The 23,915-nt window shown below is 30.4% G+C and overlaps 1 protein-coding gene across 1 annotated transcript in view; it reads left to right on the top strand.

Moving 5' to 3' along the window:
• LOC142326326 (uncharacterized) overlaps positions 1-17,724 on the top strand; it is a 97,203-nt gene extending 79,479 nt beyond the window's left edge. Inside the window, exons 3-5 of the mRNA XM_075368742.1 lie at positions 6,175-6,914; positions 8,674-8,967; positions 13,550-17,724. Coding sequence (XP_075224857.1) covers positions 6,175-6,914; positions 8,674-8,967; positions 13,550-13,894 — 1,379 coding nt within the window. The 3' untranslated portion in view covers positions 13,895-17,724. The remainder of the gene's footprint in view (positions 1-6,174; positions 6,915-8,673; positions 8,968-13,549) is intronic.
• Positions 17,725-23,915: the final 6,191 nt, after the last annotated feature.

Below are 23,915 nucleotides of genomic sequence, written 5' to 3'. Positions count from 1 at the left end.
GAAATTTTATGAATGATACCGATAAATTAAATAAGAAAAATATAAAACATTATTTAAATGTTGAATTTATTTACCCTATTGTTACAAAAGATGTTCAAAATTACCACCCGGGTATCGATGCACCTTTGTGCTCCACTGATCATATTGAGAGTCGTCTGGCGCAAAACGTTGTTGTCAGTTACGTTGATTTCTCGTTGAATGTTCACCTTCTTTTCATCGATATTGTGGGGATTATATGCATAAACTCTCTCCTTTAAGTAGCCCCAAAGGAAAAAATCGCAAGTAGACGACTCTGGGGAACGTGGAGGCCACCGTCCTCTGGTGACAGCTCGTTCATTTGTGAAAGCTTCATGAACGCGATTCAGTGAAACGTTTGATGTGTGACACGTTGCTCCGTCTTGTTGGAAGAAGCTGTATTCTTTTTCATATTCAGTTAATTGCGCAAAGAATTCTTCGAAAATTGTGAGGTAAACTTATGTATTGACGGTCCGGTCAAAAAATGCTGGTCACACTATACGACGGCACACCAAACACCAATTTTCTCATCGTGAAGTGAACGCTCGAATATCTCGTGAAGATTCCTCGCCATCCAATATCTGGTGTTCTGCAAATTAACATGGCCGGATTAATGAAACCATGCCTCGTCTGACATGAAATACGTGAATTCCTAACGGAAGGTGTCCTACTTCATTTGCATTTGAAACGGAACCTGTTGTACGCCATTTTTTAACTAAATCGTGTATGCTACTCTTCGCTGGGATACAGGAATTCGGAAATTTTTCTACGAATACTTGACTTGATTCTTCAAACGATCAACAACGGCCTCAACTATACTTTCCTGGATTGGATAAGGCATTTTACATAAACACAACTGCACTGCAAGAAAACGTATACTGCACTGACACGTAACCACCTGACAAACGGCGGCAATAATTAGTAGTAACATATACATCCACTAGTCGCGCTAGTTGTGTGAGAGTCTTTCATAAATAGTGTTGGGTAGCGGTTTCATTACGGGTTCGGTTGTATGTTGCTCACTCTGTGTATGATTATAATAGACCATTTAGAGAATTTTAGCACTGAAGCATTATTTGTGAAACCGAAAATTAACATTAAAATATACTGAACTGATCTCATCCACCATATTTTTAAATTGTCATTTAGTCCGCGATTAAAATTCTTTGAGAACATTTCATTTACTGAATAATGGAACCCTAAAATATAAAGACGATCGTAAGGCGATGATAGTTGTGTACGCTGTAAGATGATTTTTACATTAAGCAACAATTAACTCCACGTTCAAGCCTCAGCCTCCAAAGACATAATCGATTGAAAAAAAATCCAAAATTTAATCTCTCTCACATTCCACTATGCGGTTAGTGTTAAGGTAAAACGTTGGTACTGATTACCAGCTATTATTCATCTTTCAAATTTTTCGTCAAATGTAAAAGTGAAAGGTATTATTTTTTTTCCGGCAAATAGGATACAAAGATTATTCAATGAATGTACGTATTCGTACGTTATGTATTCGAACGTATTCCTTCTGTCGAACAGGCAACTCAGACAAAAGTGTCTATAGTTATAACATACCCAGCGGATTAACACCGTTTCAGCTTGCGAGTCTATAATTAATTGCAGTCGTTTTTTTTTTTGTAATCTGTTACTGTTTCAGCACATTGTAAACTTTTCAGTTGCATTTATACCTCAGTAACGATCCACGTTAACTTGGAAATTTATAAATAAATTAAATCGCTTAAATAAAACAATAACAGTTTGAATTTTTTGGAGCTTATCTTAAAGTTTAGATTCAACTATCATCAAGAAATTAACATAATCGATTAACTAGAAAGGATACACATCTTAACTTTCGAAATATTCAATCCACTTTTCCTGTCTTCCTTCTTTCATTAGTCGCTGTGATTTATGTGCGAGGAGGGACGGTTTCTTCAAGGCTAGCAAAAGAGAAACTATGATTGTTTAGTTTGACTTATTTGCTCTATTATATTTTTTCAATGACTTTTCCTTACTCTTTATGTTTTTGTTTTTCATAATATCCGGCACGGTCTTAGTTTGATTTTTATAAGATAATATGTTGAGTACTATTAAAAATTAGTGCACAATACATTAATTTTTATTTTAACTTCAGATAATCACTGATAGACAAAAAAACAATTTTAATGCTTCTCTAAGTGTGATACTATTTCTTGAATTGCTTTTTTCGTACATTACAGATCTGTAAACACAATATTTCTATCACCCTTAGTTTTAAATAAATTACACTTCAAAAAAAATTAAGGGAAAATATAGTTAAAATTTGTAAAATTTATAATTTTACATTGTCGTAGCGTGTTAGAATGATTTCGCTGATGGTTTTCGTTTATAAATAGCCTCAGGCACATCCCAAATTAATGTCCAATAGTATGTCGGCTAGCATGTTAGTATTCCATTTCCCTTTATAGCGGCTTTCCATCACCGAAATGTCTTGGTGGAAACGTTTACCGTGTTCATCACTTACATCTCCTAGGTTGTCCGGGAAAAAATCCAGTTGTGAGTGGAGGAAATGTATTTTCAAAGACATATTACATCCCATAGCTCTGTAGAAGTAAGAATTTGATTAACAATATCGTGGTAATTACCGGATTTTTGTTTACCGAGAAAAGTTTTGCAAACATCTTTAAATGAAGCCCAAGCTGCACTTTCTACATTATTTAACATTGAGTTAAATACATCATCTTTGACCAACTCTCTTATTTGAGGACCAACAAATATTCCTTCTTTAATTTTTCCTTCACTTACATTTGGAAATTTCTGCCTGATGTACAAAAATCCGGGACTATCCTTCGCCATTGCTTTCACAAAATTTTTTATTAGTCCTAACTTGATATGGAGAGGGGGTAAAAATATCTTTTGGGTTCAACAAAGGGCTCATGAATAATATTTTTTCCATTTGGAGTTAATTTGTCTTGTTTCTTCCACTCTTTGGTAACATAATGTTTATCCCTAGCTCGGCTGTCCCATTTGCAAAGAAAACACATGTACCCAACTGTACATGTACCTACTAACTGCACGCCTAGCAAAATAGCTATAACTTTCAATTCACCACATATGTTCCAGCTATGTTTTTTATAAGTTATTTTTTCAAGAACGTCTTTCATCATATCGTATGTCTCTTTCAAATAATTACCATAAGCGATTGATATCGAAGGATATTTGTTACCGTTATGTAGTAGAACCACTTCTTTAAACTATACTTGGACGAATTTATGAAAATTCGCCAGTCCTCAGTTTTATAAACTTGTCCTAAGTGCGACATAAGCTTATCAGTATTTGTATTAGTACTGAGAAAGTTCTTTTGTCGGCTTCGAAGGCCCGAAATTTTTGTATTTTTTTTAAGTAAATTCCAACCTTGCAGTCTTGATTCTAACAGTTCAGCTTGATTTTTTTGATAAATTTAAATCCCTAACCAAGTCATTTAATTCATCTTGTGATATAAGATGTGGCTTATTGAAAGATAATTAAAAAACAAAATCATTGTTGTCTTTTTCAGTACTGCCTAATTCTTCATCGCTGCGTTCAAAGCATAGATTCACAGGTAGCTGTGGAACTGGAATAATTTCACTGTGAGATACATGCCTGATTGCAGATTACAATGAAGGATATTTTACAGCATGTTTAGATTTTTTAGAAATTCCAGACACACTTATTAAGCAAAAGTAACAATCGGTTACATTATCCTTTGGTTCACGCCAAGCCATAGGTACACTAAGAGGCAAAGCCTTCCATGTACCGGTTCAACTATCCTATTAAATATACAAAACAATTATTGCATACTATATGAGGAGCTCACATCTTATCCTGATCACCAATTTTACACTGAAAGTACAAATGATATACTTTTTTAATTAAAGGTGTAATGTTTTTACTATTTGATTTTACGGTAAACTCACCACATACATAACAAAAGGCATCCACATCATTTACGCAATTTCGAGGCATTATGATACTGTGCTGTTAACAAACTTAAGACACCAATAAGACTGAACAAAATTAATTCATTTCTAAATCAAGTGCTTAATACAAACAACACAGCTGTGTTTTCAGGTACATGTTTTGACCTGCACAGACATGATTAATCTTGTCCATGAAGGCTCACTCTTCAGTATTAGATATGATGTATAATATGTGACTATGATATGATTTAATTCTTTGTCTAATATTGTTTATTTATAATTTACAAATTATGTTAACAAAGTTAAATAATAAAAAATGAGCTAACAAAATACTATCAATATAAGAGCTTAAAATGCTAATGAAAACATATGAAGCTCCTATATTTTATTTAAAAATGAAAAAATCCTTTAATTAAAATTAAAAAATCTTTCAAAGATGGAGGGTGATAGAAAGATTTGAGTTCATATTCGTTTTCAGCATCAAAAAACAGATTAAAATCATGTATCGCATGTTAGGAAACAAAAATTATTGTTATCAGTGTAATTATTAGGGTATGATACGTAACGTACAGCATTACTGTTTATCGTTTTCTTCATAAATATTTTAAGTATATCCATTTTAAATTTTTGTTCTACTAACCACTCAACAAATAAGAATAGAAATATAAAAATGTTACTGTGCAAACAATTAAATTACCATTATGTATACAAAACTTATTACAAATCAGGCTTATGGTACTATTCTATATCACTGTACAGTATTAGAAACCTTAAATTTAAATTTTCTATACTCGGAAAGAGTATTTCGGTTAATTTTCACTTTTCGGAAGTTTGATTCCTTTTTTTTAAGTGTTACTACTAATTAATTTTGGTTCTTTATTAGGTAGATTTCATAAGAAAGCTACCTATTGTAATGGGTACCATGATTCTACTTCCGGAATATTTCGAAATATCTTCGCGATTCATATCTCCCAGACCCAAAACCATTGTCAGTTCAAAATTTATATATACATTTATATATAAATATTTCACTTTCTTGTAGACACGATAACTGCCGTAATTTTGCGCCAATCACGTTCAAAGTGATACATAGAATATACCGACTAAAATCTCGGTCGAGTTCGTTAATGGGCTAAATCGGACCATCGGGGTGGAAACGGGAGAGCTTTTTTGAAAAACCAAAATATCGCTATAGCTTTCCTATTAAGTAAAATATCGAATTCGTTTAAAGTTCTTACTGTCATTGGATAAGAGCATAAAGCCTTTCTAATTAAAGCTTTTTTATATCACCAACTATTGGCCCAGGGGGTGGAAAAAATGGGGTTTCGTAGACAAAAAAACATACCTCTCTTAATAGGCACAGTATCGAATCGATTTAAAGTTGTCGTTAATCCTCTAAACATTGCCTAAAACTTTTCTTTAAAAAAAGTTTTGATATGAGCAACCCTTACGGCAAGGGATGACCAAAATCTTGCTGGAATTGTAAGAAGATGGGGCTTGTCGTATGCTAAACAGTGAAACTTTTTTCACATGCAACCATTGTCGTATTCAGTAAATTGAAGTTTTTCTTAACTTTAAGGTGGAAATCTTTTTATCACTTAGTTAGCACCAGTGAAATCTACCTCCGCCTTCCGGCGTGCCGAAGGGATTTTTTTACTATTATTATTTTTTGTCGTTATTGTTTTTGATATTGCTTATCAAAAATTGAACATTGTAATTTCATGTTTGTATTCATATTATTAACATTATGTTTATCTTATTTTTATGAAAATATGTATTTTTTTAATTTACACACAACTTTTTCTTTCCATTTATTCTTATGTTTCTTTTTGATCTTGTGTTGCGCGTTGTAATAGTTTATATACGAGTATATCGTATCTAAAAATGTTCTACGGAACTTCGTATTTCTTCCGCTTAAGTTATGTTTGGAAAGCCGTTTTTGGCTTACTGTTTACATGATACGTATAAAAATATAGTAAACATTCCTTTTGAAATAATATGCTATTTCGATTATTAATTAAGCTCGATTGAAAAAATATATGTCTGATCAAATGTTGCTCTATAACTTAATATTAATTATAATATTTTATATTTATTGTATTTTAGTTCTGATTGTTAATGTAATTATTATATTCGGATAAGTGAGTGAAAAATGTATAAATGTTTTTTAACGATTTTTTTTACAAATTAAATATTTTTAATGTATGACAATTGTATTTTTCAGATTCGAAAATAGAACGAGATAAAATTCAAACGAACGAGTGCTATGAAGAGTTTCCTTCAACAAAAAGTTCTATTGACAACTGCTGTGATAAAATTAAAGGAAGCAGAAGTTCTTCGGCTAGAAGCAGTTGCAGTCTTTATTGTAACATAGCACAAGCATTTAGATCATCATCATCTTCGTTAGACGTTAATGACGAAAGGCTGCCGGTACCACAAAAAGAATTAAGGCATAGCTTTTCCAATTCTGCAACCGCCTCGATAAGAAATTCTTTAACTAGTTTGACTGCAGCGCTGACTAATAACAAAAGGGCAGGTTCAGACTCACCAGACGCATTAAGCGAAGCCAGTTCTTCGGCAAGTAATAATTGTTCTTCAAAGAGTGCCCCGACCTCGCAACCGGAAGTTCTCACTGTTTCCGCTTCGACTCCGCGTTATTCCACCATCAGTTTATCGACCTCACAACCGGAAGTTCTTACTGTTTGTGCTTCAGCTCTACGTTATTCTGCCACAAAATGCGGGTTGCTTAGCCGTAAAGAAAAGTTCTTCTTTCTTGATCATTATAAACAATATTGGGTAGGACTACTCGGGCATACTCTTTATGTGTATTGTAGCGATAAAGACTCTAAACCGATTTTGGAAGTGGATGTTGAGGGTTATCAAGCTCGACCTGTGGGACTGAAAGATTCTCAAAAGAAAGATAGTAGCTTCGAAATATTCTGTCCAGGAAAAAAAACCTACCAGGTAAAACTCTATTTTTCAATTTTTAATCTTTTTTTCTTTCGCAACCACTTTGACATGAATTCCACAAAATTCATGTCAAAGTTTGATCATACCAAGTCATACCTAACCGCCGGCCTCCGTGGCGCGAGTGGTAACGTCTCGGCCTTACATCCGGAGTTTCTGGGTTCGAATCCTAGTCAGGCATGGCATTTTCACACACTACAAAAATTGTCATTCATCTCATCCTCTGATGTAAAACGGTGGTCCCGGAGGTTAAAAGAAAAAGTGTCCTAATCATACCAGTTTTATCAATTAAAAAAAAAGGAATTCCTAACTGAAATTTCAATTACTTAAAAACTGGATAACTGTTGCTCAGAAAAGGTTCAAATTTGATAAAGACAATAGGAAAAAATTATTAAACAGTTAATAGTCCAAGCTTCCTTATCTAGAATTGTTTTGTGCTTTCACAAGGGATTTTGTTGATATCGGCTAAAAAGTAGTTAAAAGGGGTAATTTTATTTAATCTTTCTTCTGTTTTTTAAATAAAAGTTTCAGTAATAGGATTTTAAATTGCAAAAAATATCAGAAAATTGATCGGGAAGTAAAATAAAACCACTCTCTATTTTTACGTTATAATGAAACTAATGTCAATAGTTCCAAAATTTTCAAATAGGCCAGTCGGAATTTCAAACGCTTCGTGCTACAAAAATTACCAACATAACACTTTTAAATAAATGAGGTTTTCGCAATTTAGTGTAGTAAGTCAATAACATTGTTTTTACGTGTATTTTTTCTTTGACTAATCGTCCGTCATTATATTTCTTTCCGGGTACAGCGTAAACAAGAACAAATAATAAATAAATCAGTTTTTTATATGCATAATACAGAAATTTCTAATAGTTTCAAAACTGAAAAGTCATATTCATAATTTCAAATTTCCTTTACATCTGATAAGATTGGAGAGCAGTGCTTCTGATTCTGGGAATCTTCGCTACAAATCTTTACCGTTTGACTGTTTTCATTCCAGTATTAGAGGAACTGTAGCGTAGTGTAAGTTTGGTAAGCGTATGGTAAGTTTTAAACCGCATTTATGGATTAAGTATAGACCATGATCGATGATCGTAAACGGGGTTAGAAGACGATTATATTTGTAATTTTTTATTACCATTATAAAACATTTGACATGTTATGAAAATACATTTTAACTTTTATACAGTATTTTCTTCTAGACAGCCCGTATTTCTTTCCTAAAAACCTCCCGTTGCTAGTCGTGGCTGATTACTCAGCACAGATGGTAAGATGGTAAAGGAAAAAAATCTTATCTCTTATAATAAATAAAAATTTTTTTATTATAATTTTTTTTGTTATATCATTTTTGTAAAATATTCAGAAAACTCACTAAAGGACTACTAGAGAAACTTCCCTCACAAAAAGACCGATTTCGATGATTTAACACATAAAAATAGGAGGTGGTTTAACACGTAAAAACAGGTCGATTGAGAACCGTCTTTGTTTTATGAAATCGTTTAAAAATAAATTACAAATTTAACTAATTAATTGGATAACAGTCCATTGTTTCTGAAGGAAATAATTAATAACATCTCATACATATCTTGTTTTTTAAATTTACATTTGTTTCTTTATAAATAAATCAACAAAGTTAACCGTAACTAAATAAAAATCCCATATTTAACGGACATTAATTTTATTTTATTTTTAGATGTTTAAATATATGTATGACATACGGATTAATGATAAACAACTATTGTTTTTATTTCAGTTTACCGCTTCGTGTGCCTCCGAGATGGACCAATGGATCTCTACCATCTGCCAAGCTGGCAAAGTTCCAGACAGCGGTAACACTACCACCTCAATCACCACCACCACAACGAAAACAGAACAAACCGCTCATAGACAGCTGCCGTCTTTACCTGCTGAATTGATGTATGATCATCCGGATAGCGTTATTCGGCCGGTCACCCCTCGATCACCTGGACAGTATGAAATAATGAATTCGAATGTTGATGATTTCTATTATTATATTTCCAATGATCAACAATGTCCAATAAACGAGGTAATTCATTTATTTGAATATAATTTGACTGTTATTGGAAAAAGTATCATCGTCCAGTAAATGACTGAATCTAATCATTTTGTACACTATATATCCAATTATTTGTACATACCACTATTTGCTTTATTACTATTTCCATACATTTTTTTACTCGGGTAATGTATCGTCCAATTTTTTTTTGTTGATGTCTTGAGTGATTATAAATTTTAAGAAATCCTGAATGTATTTGAAAATAAAAAATTAATTTTTTGTGTCAAAAACATTAAGTTACCTAAAGAATAAACAAATAAAATTAAAACGAGTTTTGGAATATACAGGATTTTGCCACTGATCAAGAAATTTTACTTTATTTTCATAACTGATAACTTGAAGACAGCTTTACCAAGAAAAGTTTTAATTTTATAAATTAAAAGATTGTTTAGCATTAAAAAACGGAAAAATAAATTCTTTATTTCAAAATATATTTTTTTTTTTATTAGATTATAAGATAATTTAGGTGAAATGTATATATAAATTTAGGAAAAAAATCTTAACATTTACTGATATTTGTTTGGAATAAGGGAATAAAAGTAAGAACAGCAACATGATACTCGTTTTTAATTAATCTTATTTAACTAACTATTTTTATCCATTAATTTTAGGAAGCATGATAATGAGAATAATCTTTTTAACTCAAATTTTAATTTATGACCACACGCAAGTAAAAAATACATACATTTGTAATCATCAGGCTGATTTTTAGTTCCGATGATGCTTATATTAGAAACTGTTAACAAGCTTGGATTAGTTTACATATTACATTACATATAGTTTAATATTACTACAAAAATAAGTTTGTTTATAGGCTACAAATGTAAGCCTATGTATATGTTTTCAAACCCATGTAGAATTTCAAAAGGCTTAAAACAATGGGTGATGTCAAGGTTTGTGGATAGTGGATAATTCACTTGTTTTCTTAAATTGTTACAATTTACAGATATAGATTGTAAATTTACAATTTGTACTATACTTCTAAGGCTTGTTAAATTATTGATGTTTATACACTCATCATGACTGTAAAAATGTTTTAAAAACTCAATTGTAGCACACCTCCCTAAAAAATAATTTTGATAAATATGAAACATGCATGCTTTACAATCGCATTGGAACATACCCCATACTTAGTTATGAAATTTTCCAAATAAATAATTATTGCCTGTATGTAACTCATCTATAAAAATCCTTATTGACATGGTTTCTCCTCATTAAGGAAAAATTCTGTGCTATTTAATTAAAAGTATTAGAAGAGTCTTGTTACTTTGCTTTCTTTAAAAGAAAATCCATAATCCAAAATTATTTTTAATGATTGCGGAAGGGTATTATAGAATATTACAGAGCTGTGCTGCAGACACAGTTTCCAATTCCTCCACTCCTTTTGTACTCTTCATAAATATTATTTTTTCACTGTTTACTATGTAAATGTGTGAAACTTTTTCATTGTAAACTGTGTGCATTTGTAGAAGGAGTATACAAGAATACATAATACTCAATCCAAAGATTGCCTGACAGTGTTCTTCCATATCCACCTTTCCTTGTTCTGGGTCAGTCAGTCTCTTGAGTCGATTCCTCTATGTGAATCTGCTTCTACGTCCTCTTTAATTTTTTTCAAGAATTGCAGTACCATGTAAATTAATCCACAACACAAATGATATTTAATAAAAAGTATCTTTATATAGAAAAAACCTGTACAATTTGTGAACATCTAGCAGTTGTCCTCCTTTATTCTTAATTACTTCACTTACACAATTTGGCGTAAATTCAACAAGTGTATTACACAGTTTTTTGTTTCTTCGTTATGAAATCATACCAATAATATTGCTTTAATGAGGTCAACTTTTGTGTAATAATTCATTTTTAAGAATCGTTTTTTGGCTATTGCCCAAAAATGTTCAATTGGGTTTAAATCTGGGTTGTGCCTGGCCGCAGGAGCACTTAAACGTTTTGTTTTTCAGATTTTTTTCCACTTTTTTTTTCAGTATTGTATAGCACCAAATCTTGTTGGAACACTCTGATGCCTTGTCGCAAAGTTATGTCACAACCCTTTCCTTCAGAATCTTGATATAGCCACCACTTTTCAACAAGCCTTCTACCAGAAGAAATGAACAAGTGCCTTAAAATGTGATACAACCCAAAAAGATTTTTCCTGGGGATGTTTAGCTGATTGTTGTGTATGAGCCAGTGATGTATTTTCATCTTATGCTTTTCTAATGCATGAACCCTTAGCTCATGAACATAAAAATATGACTTGTCAGAAAACATAACATTTTTCCAGTCTTCTTTCACCCAGTCAGCATACGCTTTGGCCCACAAGAGCATTTTTTTGCACATTGCTGGTGTTAAATGCTGCTTTTTAGCTGGCTGATGATCTTTCTGTACATTTGGAAGAAATTGGCACATGTAAATCTGTTTCACTGGCTGCTAATTCTTGATTTAAATTCAAATTCAAATTTGCCTTTCCTTTGCCATGAAAAGGAGCCAGTTCCTTGAAATTGCTTTAAAATTGCATTCACTGTTCATAGTCCAACACCACACTCAGAAGCTATTTGTCATGTATCGTACTGATATGCTCAGAAAGAGAACAATTTTTGAACTCTTTCCTGGAGTTATGTCCATTATTATATATTCAAGACACATACAACAAAAATACGAAAATATGATTTTGTAATAAAAAATGAAATAAACTTTCACAAAACACTTATAACATGAAAATTGATCAAAGAACAATAACCTCACACTGGACAGACAATTTAATGAGTGTGGTCAAGCAGTGCAGCCACAACATAGAAATAAATAGAAGAATAAACTGATCTTATCTTCTTCTAATATTAAAAAAGCATTCTTTTTTCATCTACTTTTATAAAAATTCAATTGCATATCATTCTAGCCACACATGGAATTTTTTCATTCTCTTTCAAAATTACATTTCAAATACTTTTGATGTATCTAATGCCAAATCTAGGATTTTGTAATTTCCAGTTGCAAGTTCCATTTTTCATTATCAAAACCTTTTTCTAGGTTAACATAAATAATAAACAGTGGTCTCTTATGGCATACATTTTACCTGTAGACTGTTAATGCTAAATTTGTTTCCCTATATTCTTTGACTAACTTTTCTGATCTTTGGCTAACTTTTTTCAGTGGTTTTTTTTTATAAATATGGTACTGTGAGGTATTATTTTTTTCAAAAATGCCATGCATGAATGGCATAGGTTTAAATCTTTATACAGTTCTTGTAATCTTTTTTTTTTGATATTTGGATATTTAAAGATCAGCTTGAATTAATAAAAAGATTAAACTATACAAAATTATAGAATGAAAATTTGTGAAATACTCTGTACTTAGCACTTCCAAGCTAATGTCAGATTTTAAACATCTGACCAAGTAAATTAATTTTCTCTACTCAGACGAAAATATCATGAAAACATATTATTTACAAGTATTCCTAATAAAATTGAATATATTAAGTGAGTTAGATTTTATTATTGTTTATTTTTATTTCCAACCTACTGTCAATCCTAATAAAATTTTAACATTTTATCTTATTAGTATCTATAATTAAGGCAATTTTTATGTAATTATTCAAGAAATTGTTTGAATCTTTTTTTTTTATAAGATCATGTAAATCATTACCAGGAGAGATATATATTATTAACAACAGCCAAAATTTTGCAGTCGATCAAGTAGATTATTTATATAAATTAAAAATAATGTAGGACCTACAGTGGGCTGCCGAATTCCATGCAATATTTAATGGGCCTGAATTTTATGAAAAGTATTGCTGTTAGCATCAAAACAGGAATCTCAATTAAAACCAATTCAACCAATACATTTATATACACTTCCACTATTTTTTGTATACAATCCCAGTACTCAGTACTGAGTGTAGAGCGAATCAAAACTTGAAATAAATCTATTCCTAAATCTATATCTACCTTACTTGTACTTATCTTTAACTTATTATCAGGAAGGGAAAGTAAAAACATTCAGTGGAGTAAAAACATTTTTCAATCAGAAATTACTTTAATATTTTCCTAAAAAGTTTGATTTTAACCTTTTTTGTGAGTGTAGTCCACATGGTCATTCCAAGAAAAGTTGAAATCAATTATTATATGGAAGAATTTCACTATTGATTGATGACTGTTGTGTAGAATTTTATAAACCCTCTCATGACATTAATGTTATTTTTTTGCCTGTTATATTTAAAAATTCCCATTAAAATAATATATAATAGTTATTTTAATTAGGGTAATTAAAACTGAACATCAGCCTGTTTGAATAATAAAATATTTATTTTTATATTATGTGAATATGATACAGAGTTGAAATGAATTTATTAATTTTTCTATCATTTAATAATTTATAATAAATAGTAGTAATTCCTTTCTTCAAGAAGGCATGTGTAGATTTTTAAGTAATATGCATTTTTCTTAAAGTATATCTTTTAAAAGTATATAGACTAATATATTTATAGTATACAACATTATAGCACTTAATTAAATTACAAAATTATAATATTATACTATTCTGGTTTTCCTTTTTGCAGAAGGGATTGTACAAAAATGTAGAAGAAATGACACTTTTATCCAAAGAGAAAGAAGAAAATTTTGATGAGAATTTTTATTACAATCTAGCACCTACAGAAAATGGAGAACTTGAATGTATATATGATACAATACGAGAGGCAGGTCAAGGAGATCAAGGGGATCAAGAAGAAGAGATAGTTCAGTCACCAGTGCCTGTTTCTGGGAGAATCCAACAAATTATACAACAGATAGAAGCAGCAGCTGCAGGCAATAGCTCCAAACATACTAGCTTAATACAGGATGAACTGTATGAGCCTGTTAACTCACCAGAAGAGAACAACATTAGCAGAACTGTTAGTAGATAATATTTTGTTTAATAAAGTGAACACAAGTTAAATAAACTTTAAATAGTGAGATTTTTTCATGAAATAACAGCTGTTGTCATCTTAGTCACATCAATGACAGAATTACATAGTAACAAATAATGATTGATGCATTAGCTATGTAAAAATTTACACTATTGAATTAAAATACTCACCTTGTTCTAGTAAACAATCATCCATCAACCAGATTAATGGCTAGAGGGATATGTATATTTTTTTTTAATTGCTATTTTCCAGATAACATACTTCAAGAGTACTCGTATATATTTTTAGATTTATTTTTTAATTGTAGTTGACCTTTGAAAAATAAAGTAGAGAGCATCAGTGAATTTTATCTTAAAAATTATCAGGAAATAAATTAAAGGGATTCAACCAGATTTGTGACAATTTTTATCATAAAACAAAGGGACATTTAGTTATTTAAAGTATTCTTTTTTTAAATTATTTAAATGTTACGGTGATCTGTTCAAAGGCTTATATTGCAGATATATAGAAGGTTGGTTGAGTGTTCTGCAGTGTCTGTTTCAACAATAGTACAAAACAAAAATTGTTTATTTTTCACTCTAATTTATTACAGCTTTCCTACCTATCCCAGAAAAAGATCTTTTATTATTTGAGCTGGCCAAACAGGACGTGACACTTACTTAAAGCAGTATTGCTGTGGGACAGAAGTTCAAATTAAGCAAAAGTACACAGTTTACTTAATATTGATAGTAAATGTGAATTTGATTTTTAAGTTTCCATGTTTTCAAAGTACTTTGATCGAAGGGTTCACTAACTGGTATTGTTTTAGAAGTAGTAGATCTGATTATCTTGGAAGAATCACTCTCATTGATGTGTAGAATAAGTTGCAAAGCCTTATTTCATTGAACAGTTAAAATAGTTATAATCCTAATTCTCATATCTCAGAGAAATGATTAGAGTTAAAGCAGTGAAAGATAAAGATAAGCTATATTATAATTAGTGCATCAGAGAAAATCACCATTTCAGACAAGAAAGCAGGGCTCAGAATCTCATAGCTAACTGCACAAGTACATAATATGCATATTAAATAAAAATGACAAAACAAACTTAGGCTTAAATAATTGTAGGATAAAGCACCAGTCTCATCTCAATTCCCCCTGAGGGAGAAGAACACCCGCTTCGTGACATGTATGGTTGCCACATCACTCCCTCCATTCCTAGCCATTAGTGGCTTAATTGGAAGACATCTTCTGCCCTCAAACTGATCACATTCCAAGTCATCAGTCGGCCTCATGAGATGACATCGATGCAAATGCCTAGAAAGACATTCATATCAGTAAATTCTGCCCTAGTCAAGATTTGCCTTCTTAGAAGACATCGAACACCTAACACTACCCCTATGTACCCGTAACACTAACCCTATGTACCCCCAACACTACCCCATGTAGCCCTTAGGAACTGCTAAAACTAACTGCCTACCTGTGAAAGATCAAAGACCCCGCAAGCCTAACTCCATTTCGTTTTTGTGTATGTTTATTACATTAATGTTGTTAGGCACTGTGATATTGAATGCAATACATTTACTGGTTTTAATGCATACCAACTGTTGGAAAGCTGGTAGTAAACTAAGTAATGCTAGTTGTGGCCATGGGACTGTAAAACATAATTTATATTCTTTAAATCAAGATATAAATCAGATGACTAAATATCTTTGAAAAGAGCTAGAAAAAAAAAATGGAAATAATCACAAGAGTTTAATTTGAAGCACACAAGTACAATTAGATACTTAACATAGCCTATTGTACTAATAAAAATTATTAAGCAAATGAATAAAAACTTAAGACATATACCATCTACTATTCTATATAATTATATGTCAAGGCTGGATGAGCGAACTTCCACAGTAGTAATTCTTGGATGTTGATTCTTTGGTGTAATGAGATTCATGTTCAGTAAAAGGAGTTCTGCTTATTAATTTAAATGTTTTTCTACTTTAAACTAAGTATAATAAGCAATAAAAAAAATTAAAATATATTAAGTTTGTATAACAATAAGAACTAAAAGGAATGAGAGGAGGCAGTATTCAGTTATTAACAAATAAGCCTAATTTTTATTGTTGAGCAAAGGCTATAAAAGTTGGTTTCAGTGAGTATTTAGTGGTAATGAGTATTTGTGTTTAAAAACTGTAGTCATGTAATCAAGTTGCAATAAAAGTTATTTCTAAATAAATTTAGTGTTTCTACTGATAATTACTTTTAAGTAAATATTCAGTATACACTTTACACACATCCACAATGAATAACTTCATTACAAAGTCAATACAAAGTACTGAAATAAGATTTTAAGCATCCCATGTTGGAACCCTACCAAATTCTACCTTAACTGATTTTAATATTTGTGCCTACACAGATTTTAATAAAATTTAAACAGTAAACAGTAAAAAATGAATAACAGAATTGCTGCTGACATAAAAAATGACTGTAGGTTATGGCAGTAAGTGCTGTTAATTTTTTCTTGTTATGTTAACAATAAAAAAATACAATTGAGGAGTTCAAAAAAAAGAAATTAAAATTTATAATAATACTGAAGGATCAGTATAAAATTGAAAGATTTTAAGTTTACTGAGCAAAATGTTAGACTTTAACCTGTGCTTAATAATAAAATACTAGATCTTTTGGCTGACTTGTATGAGCAGTCTTAACATACTGGTTAGCATGTTAGTTTTTGTGTAAGATTTATAGTGCTACAGATTTATTAAAATTAATTATATTGTTATCTACTAATTCAAAAAATATATCTCTTAAGTCTGAATATGATCTTAACTTAAAATGAACTTGTTAACATTTTTGAAAACATACCTTAATGGTCAACATGACAAACAAACAAATGACAAATAAATACATTTTTACTAAACATATATTAATATAAACAAACAATAACTTTATTTTATTTGTAAATGATTTTCATGTATGTTGATAAGTTTTGATAAAGAAGTGTTACTATGTACTAGGAAGATTTATGTGTCATAAAAATTTTAAATTAAATTATATGTCATAATTTTTTACACAAAAACAAAAAACTTAGGCTTCAGGAAGGGAGAAATCAAAGTTTACAATTTAGTTAATCTTGGCAACTTGTTCAATTCAATCAAAATTATATTGAAAACTGTTAAACTTGAGATTATTAATTATAAAAAATAAGTGAAGAAATATTTTTTTATTAGCAACTAGCCTTTTTTTATTATAGTGATACTACTGCTCATAAAATCCTGCAACCAAATATTTTGCTAAATGTTTGTACTATTACTTCTGAAATAGTAGCATCTGCAATAGTATATTATGAGCACTTAGAACTAAAACACGACTTAATTGTTTATTCCAAATCAATGATGTGGTTGCTTTTTCTCTTCAGGTTTCTTATTTTATTACAATAAGAATTACCATTTTTAGTACGTATCAGTTTTCCTTTCTAAGGATTATTATTGAAATTTGTTAAAATTTTAATTTTAAATAAAGCACAATCATTATTTTGTGTTCATGGTAATCTCTAATACAACATATATAGTTTATTTCATTCACTTGAGTTCTGAGACTACCCATATTATAGTTCTGAAGAAAAATTTAATTTGGTGGATATTTGTATAAAAATACAATTTGTAAAATATTTGTAAATAATGTTTTGTTCTGTATTAAATGAGTTTTATTTATAAGATGTTATATTATCATATACTACTGTAGCCTATATGAGTAAGTTGTAAATTATTGTAGTATTTTTTTAGTGCTATAGTTGTTATTTCTTTAAATATAGATTTTTACTATTTTCTGTTTTAAATAAAGACGTACTTTTTTTAATATAAAATGTTTAAACATTTTGTTTTAATCAACTTATAGGGTAAAATCATTTCCTGTTTGTTGTAGACTTTCACAAAAACTTTCATTAAATTCCTCATTTTGGATTAATTTAAGTTATGAGAATCTTAATGTAATTAAAGGTTTTCATTTCTTTTTTTAAATTAATTCATGACATAATTACTTTATTAGATAATTTCTTAGGGAAAATTTATTATTTATTCATAATTTTATTAAAATCCACTGATCAGAATGAGGAAATGTGGTTATAATAAATATTCTTATAAAAAATTTCTTCCTATTGCCACAAATTCTAACATTTCTGCTATCGAAAGCACTTTTTTTAAAAAGACCTTAAAGATTTTTCATTAGATATTTACTGTACATGAAATATATAATTATGAATTATTCTCTTTTGCTATTTACATACCATCAGAAATTGTTGTTGCAAATTAAATGAAATTATAATTTTAATGACCAATATATTTCTATTCGATTCTTAGCAAAAAGTAATTGATATGATTTAGGCCAGTTATTCTCTACCTTTTTAGCTCTATGATCCCAAAAAAGTTAAAAAAAAATTATATGATGTATATTTCGTGAACCCCCCCCCCCCAACCACAAACCAATGAAAGCTATTTAGCTGCATTGATAGCTTCCAGATGATAGTTCCAGATGTGCATTTTGCACATCTGGAACTGCTAGAGTCAGGACGGGATGGGTCCTCCAGAAGAAGGGGTATCCAGAAGAGGAAGTCGGTGTGTCCTAGTGAAGTTGGGGAGACCCCAGTGAGAGAGCCCCAGAAGGAAGCTATCTAGAGGGAACAGAGACTGCTGCCATGACACTCTGAGGTGACTGTATTTTGCTTAACAGTGAGGACCGATTGCCTTGGGGTGTTTAAAGAAAGAAATAAAAACTGTGTTGATAGCAATGGGTATAAACATCCATGTATGAAGAGTACAAATATGAGCAATTTAAAAGTTCCGAATTGATGTGTACATGCTCCTAGTAATTTGGTCTGCTTGCATAATATTCACTGTGAGGGTGTCATGTTCGAACACGTATATGATATATTTGAATACATCAATCTCTCAGCAGCATAAAGAGGCATAAGGGATTGCAGAACATCAGTTTGGTTCCGAATGCAAAGCGTATGTCTTGTGCCTTTATTTAATATTTTAAAAGTATATTTTCATTAAAAATAATAATTTGTGTGTGGTCAAATGGTTTATTTATTTTTTTCAATCAGATTCTTATGTGAAATGGATAAATTTGTGAAAAAACAAAGTGAGCCATGTACATCCAGTGAATTGATAGGTAAAAAGACAAGATTGTACAATGACAGTCATTTAAATTATGGTTTTACCTCATTGGATGGAAAGCCACAGTGCTTTGTTTGCTTTCAAGTCCTCTCCAATGAAGCAAGAAGTCATTAAAATTAATTTGACACTAGGAAACTAAACATCTGGATCATAAAAAGCAAACCCTTGGAATTTTTTGAAAGATAATTGTAGACTTTGAGAAATCATCAAGCTTCTATTTGTAAATCAAGCCATACTGATAAAAGTACACTTGAAGCATCTGATCTTGCAACATTAAGACTAGCTAATATACAACTGCAGAAAACCTCATATTGCTTACAGCAATTGATTTGCTGAGTGTTTTAATAGGTTTGGAAGAAGTAAAAAAATTGAAAAACATCCTGCTTTCTAACGACACAGTATTGATGCGAATTGATGTCATGATTGCCGATGTTCATGATCAGATAATTTAGCAAGTGAGTTCAAGTGAATTATTTAGTAATCAATTTGATGAATCAACAGATGTAGCAAACATTTCTCACTTCTTATGTTTTGTGAGATATGAATGCCATAGGGACAGATCAATCAAAGAAAATATGTTGTTTTGCAAATCAATACCTGGTCATGCAAAGGACAATGTCTTTTTGATGTTTTTTATGAGGCTAATAATAAGTGTAACATAGATTGGACAAAATGTATTGCAGTATATAGTAATGGTGCAAAGGCAGTAACAGAAAAGAACCTGGATTTCTACAAAAAATTAAAGATTGTCTTATACCAAGGGCAGAATGGACATATTGCTTCCTTCACAGACATGTTCTTGCCACAAAAATTGTGCCAGAAAATCTCAAATTCTTTGTAAAGTTGTAAAAATGGTTAATTTTATTTAAAGTCGACCATTACAGAATAGGCTGTTTGCTATACTATGCGATAAATGGGCGAAAAGAAAAATATTTCTTCTTTTCTATAGAGAAGTCAGATGGTTATCACAGGGGGGAAAGTGTTATTGGAATTGCAAAATAAATTAACAATATTTTTCAAGGATAACAAACTCCATTCTCAATGTTTTTACAGAGTAATGAGTAAATGTTGCTGTCGCCTTACATAGCTGATGTATTTTCACATTTTAATGAGTTGAAAGTGGATTTTACAAGGATGTGATAAAAACATTTTTTTTTAATGACAGGTAAAATCCATTGTTTCATTAAGAAGCTTGATATCTGGATTATTCACCTTCAAAGCAAAAGTTTTGATATGTTTCCTTTCACTTCTGATTATGTTGAGAAAGATTTGGATGAAGAAGTCATTATTATTCACCACAATTTGGATAGCATTAAGATGCTAAATTTAAGAAGCTAAAAGTTAAGATTTAAGTTAATTATTACATGTGTTTATATGTATTATATATGTTAATATTTAAATTAACATTAAGAAGCTAAAAATTCAGTTGGCGGGGTATTTACCAGAAGATAAAAAATTATTTCTCAAAGAGATGGATACTGAATCCATTTAGTGAAAATATTGTTGCAGCTGCTAAGTTACTAGTTGTGATTCACAACCAGCTCATCAAAATGTCTGCCATAAAACTACAACAAACACCTAAAGATTTAAATATGTTTTGGCTTACTCATCAAAGTGAATATGGAAATTTAGTCACAGAAGTACTACACATTTTAGTACTACACATTTAGTACTACACATTTTAAACACAAATATTTTAAATAAAAAGAATTACCAAAGAAAGATAAGTTAAAAATTTTTTTGCAATTTCTGACTAATAACATTAGTCACATCTTATCTCTGTGAAAAGTGTTTTTGTCTATGGTTGTGCTAAAATACAGGCATCACCTTTTATCACTTAAAAACAATTTTCTTTTGTCTAATATAGATCCACTTATGGAGAAACTTTTAAATTAAAAACAAACACAATCATCTCATTAATGTATTTTCTTTACATGTCTACTTATATGTAAGTAAGATGTTTATAATGCCGGCCTCCATGGCACGAGTGATAGCGTCTCAGCCTTTCATCCGGAGGTCCCGGGTTTGAATCCCTATCAGGCATGGCATTTGGCATTTTCACACATGCTACAAATCATCCATCTCATCTTCTGAAACAATATCTAATTGTGGTTCCAGAGGTTAAACAAAAAAAAAAGAGAAAAAAAAGAAGTTTATAATAAATGAATTTTTTCTTGTAAAATGGTTTCATTATTATTTACGTGTTCTAGTCTAATTTCATGATCCCCTTACATATCACCACAGCCACCAGGTTGAGAAATGGTAATGTAGACAAAAGTAGTCATTTATCATAAAATCTACTACTGAATATTTAACAGACGAACAGTTCAAAACCAATTTAAGTAATTTTTCAAGGAGTACTTAATAAGCGAATCAAATACATAAAAATATCAATACCTTACTTTTGTTAGCAATGAAACACTCTATAAATGAGTCATTAATTTAAGAATCAGAATATATACATCACTCATACTATAACAAATGTAAAAGCAATACACTAAATCTTAATTATTAGTTTAACTTGCTTGTGCACAGATATGTATAATGTGTTACTATTTGTGTCATTCGTTTGCTTTATGATTTTTTACATAGGATAAATTGGTGAGTTATTATCATCCCCCAATTTCAAATTCTCTATAGTAATTCTCTTGGTAACTTTAAGTAATTTGGATTTTAGTTATTTAGTAAAGAACTCAAATCCATATTACCGTATAGGCTAGAGAAACTAGAGAGATAGGATAGGTTAGAGCGCTTCAGTAATGTCTATGATTTCATGAAAAAAGAAGCAGAACGATTAGAAAACAGAAATAGATGATTGCTGCTTTATTTCAACAAAATATGTGAGGAAAGAACAGCAGCTGTGTGTAGAATAATGTATATTTATATGAGACTTGTGATAAATCTGATATTTTGTCAACTTATTCCTCCAATAAAATGTAGTAAAGATTCTGAAAAAATTCCAAATTCTTAAGCCTGTAGATGAATAAAACGTAGTGGAGGAGAAATTGACTTTATACCAAATACCTTATTAAGCAATACATACATAAGTCAGGACAAAAATAAGTTTACTTTTTTCAAACTATACTTAAATCAATTTCTGTACAAAAATTTTACTTAAAAAATAATGTTAAAAATAATTTATGTTATTAGGATAATAACTGTTACAATAACAGAATTATTATTCTGAGTTACAATAACAGAATTATGATCCAATCAAGGTAAGGAAAATTACATTTGTTAATTTTAGATAAACTTAGAACTGTACGGTCAAGACTATATTTAAAATTTCATTCATTAAAAAAAAAAAAGACTAAGTAAGTGATACCAGTGATTTTTCTCGTCAAATAACTAAACACAAATATTTTAAATAAAAAGAATTACCAAAGAAAGATAAGTTAAAATTTTTTTTGCAATTTCTGACTAATAACATTAGTCATTAGAAAAGTGGTACCTTATAATCAGTCCCTTTATTTTAATGAAGCCTAACCTTTTTATTTTCTACCTTGTAATATCATTCTATTATGAGTGTTTATGTTTCATACCTTTCTTTGTGGAACATATTTAACCTCTTATAGTATTTTCTATCTAGATTGATAGATAGAAAGATAGAGTATGCAGGCAACTGGCTATAGTTTATTTTAAAATGACGTTAAATATGTATTTTGTTTAATAAAAAAAAAAACATTATATACAGGCCTACCCTTCAATAACATACAAAAGTACCCAAACACAATATATCCCATCATAAATTTTCTTTTGACCTACCTAAATACTCCTGCCCACAAACTTTCTTGATACATGAAGAAGGTCATCACAAAATACATTAACATGAATACAGGCACATAAGTAAAAATCAGCACAGACCTAAAAAAAAAATACCAACATATCTAATAACTTAACATTGGCCTCATCTGACATGTCAAATCTGTGCACTAAGAACCCAGTAAAGAAACATTTTACATTCTTAAAAACAAAGTACCACAAAAACACATATCAAAAACTATTCATATGTTAAACATTAGTACAAACAGTATTACTTTATATTCCAGAACAAATACTACACAACCTGATAGTCTTCCTCTGATTGCCTAATTTTCCATCATCTAGCCAAAATCTCTCTACATCGCATAGAATAAATACATACTCATCAACAATAAACATAATTACAAAATAATATACTTTTTTTTTTTTTTTGTCTTCAGTCATTTGACTGGTTTGATGCAGCTCTCCAAGATTCCCTATCTAGTGCTAGTTGTTTCATTTCAGTATACCCTCTACATCCTTCATCCCCAACAATTTGTTTTACATATTCCAAACGTGGCCTGCCTACACAATTTTTTCCTTCTACTTGTCTTTCCAATATTAAAGCGACTATTCCAGGATGCCTTAGTATGTCGCCTATAAGTCTGTCTCTTCTTTTAACTATATTTTTCCAAATGCTTCTTTCTTCATCTATTTGTCGCAATACCTCTTCATTTGTCACTTTATCCACCCATCTGATTTTTAACATTCTCCTATAGCACCCCACATTTCAAAAGCTTCAAATCATTTCTTCTCAGATACTCCGATTGTCCAAGTTTCACTTCCATATAAAGCGACACTCCAAACATATACTTTCATAAATCTTTTCCTGACATTTAAATTAATTTTTGATGTAAAGAAATTATATTTCTTACTGAAGGCTCGTTTCGCTTGTGCTATTCGTCATTTTATATTGCTCCTGCTTCGTCCATCTTTAGTAATTCTACTTCCCAAATAACAAAATTCTTCTACCTCCATAATCTTTTCTCCTCCTATTTTCACATTCAGTGGTCCATCTTTGTTATTATACTATTGTTATAATATACTGGCAGAGATATATTGATGGCA

This window comes from Lycorma delicatula, chromosome 1, assembly GCF_047948215.1.
Source record: "Lycorma delicatula isolate Av1 chromosome 1, ASM4794821v1, whole genome shotgun sequence".
NCBI lineage: Eukaryota > Metazoa > Arthropoda > Insecta > Hemiptera > Fulgoridae > Lycorma > Lycorma delicatula.
Note: the sequence above shows the minus strand (reverse complement) of the source record. Positions and strands in the feature narration are given on the sequence as shown.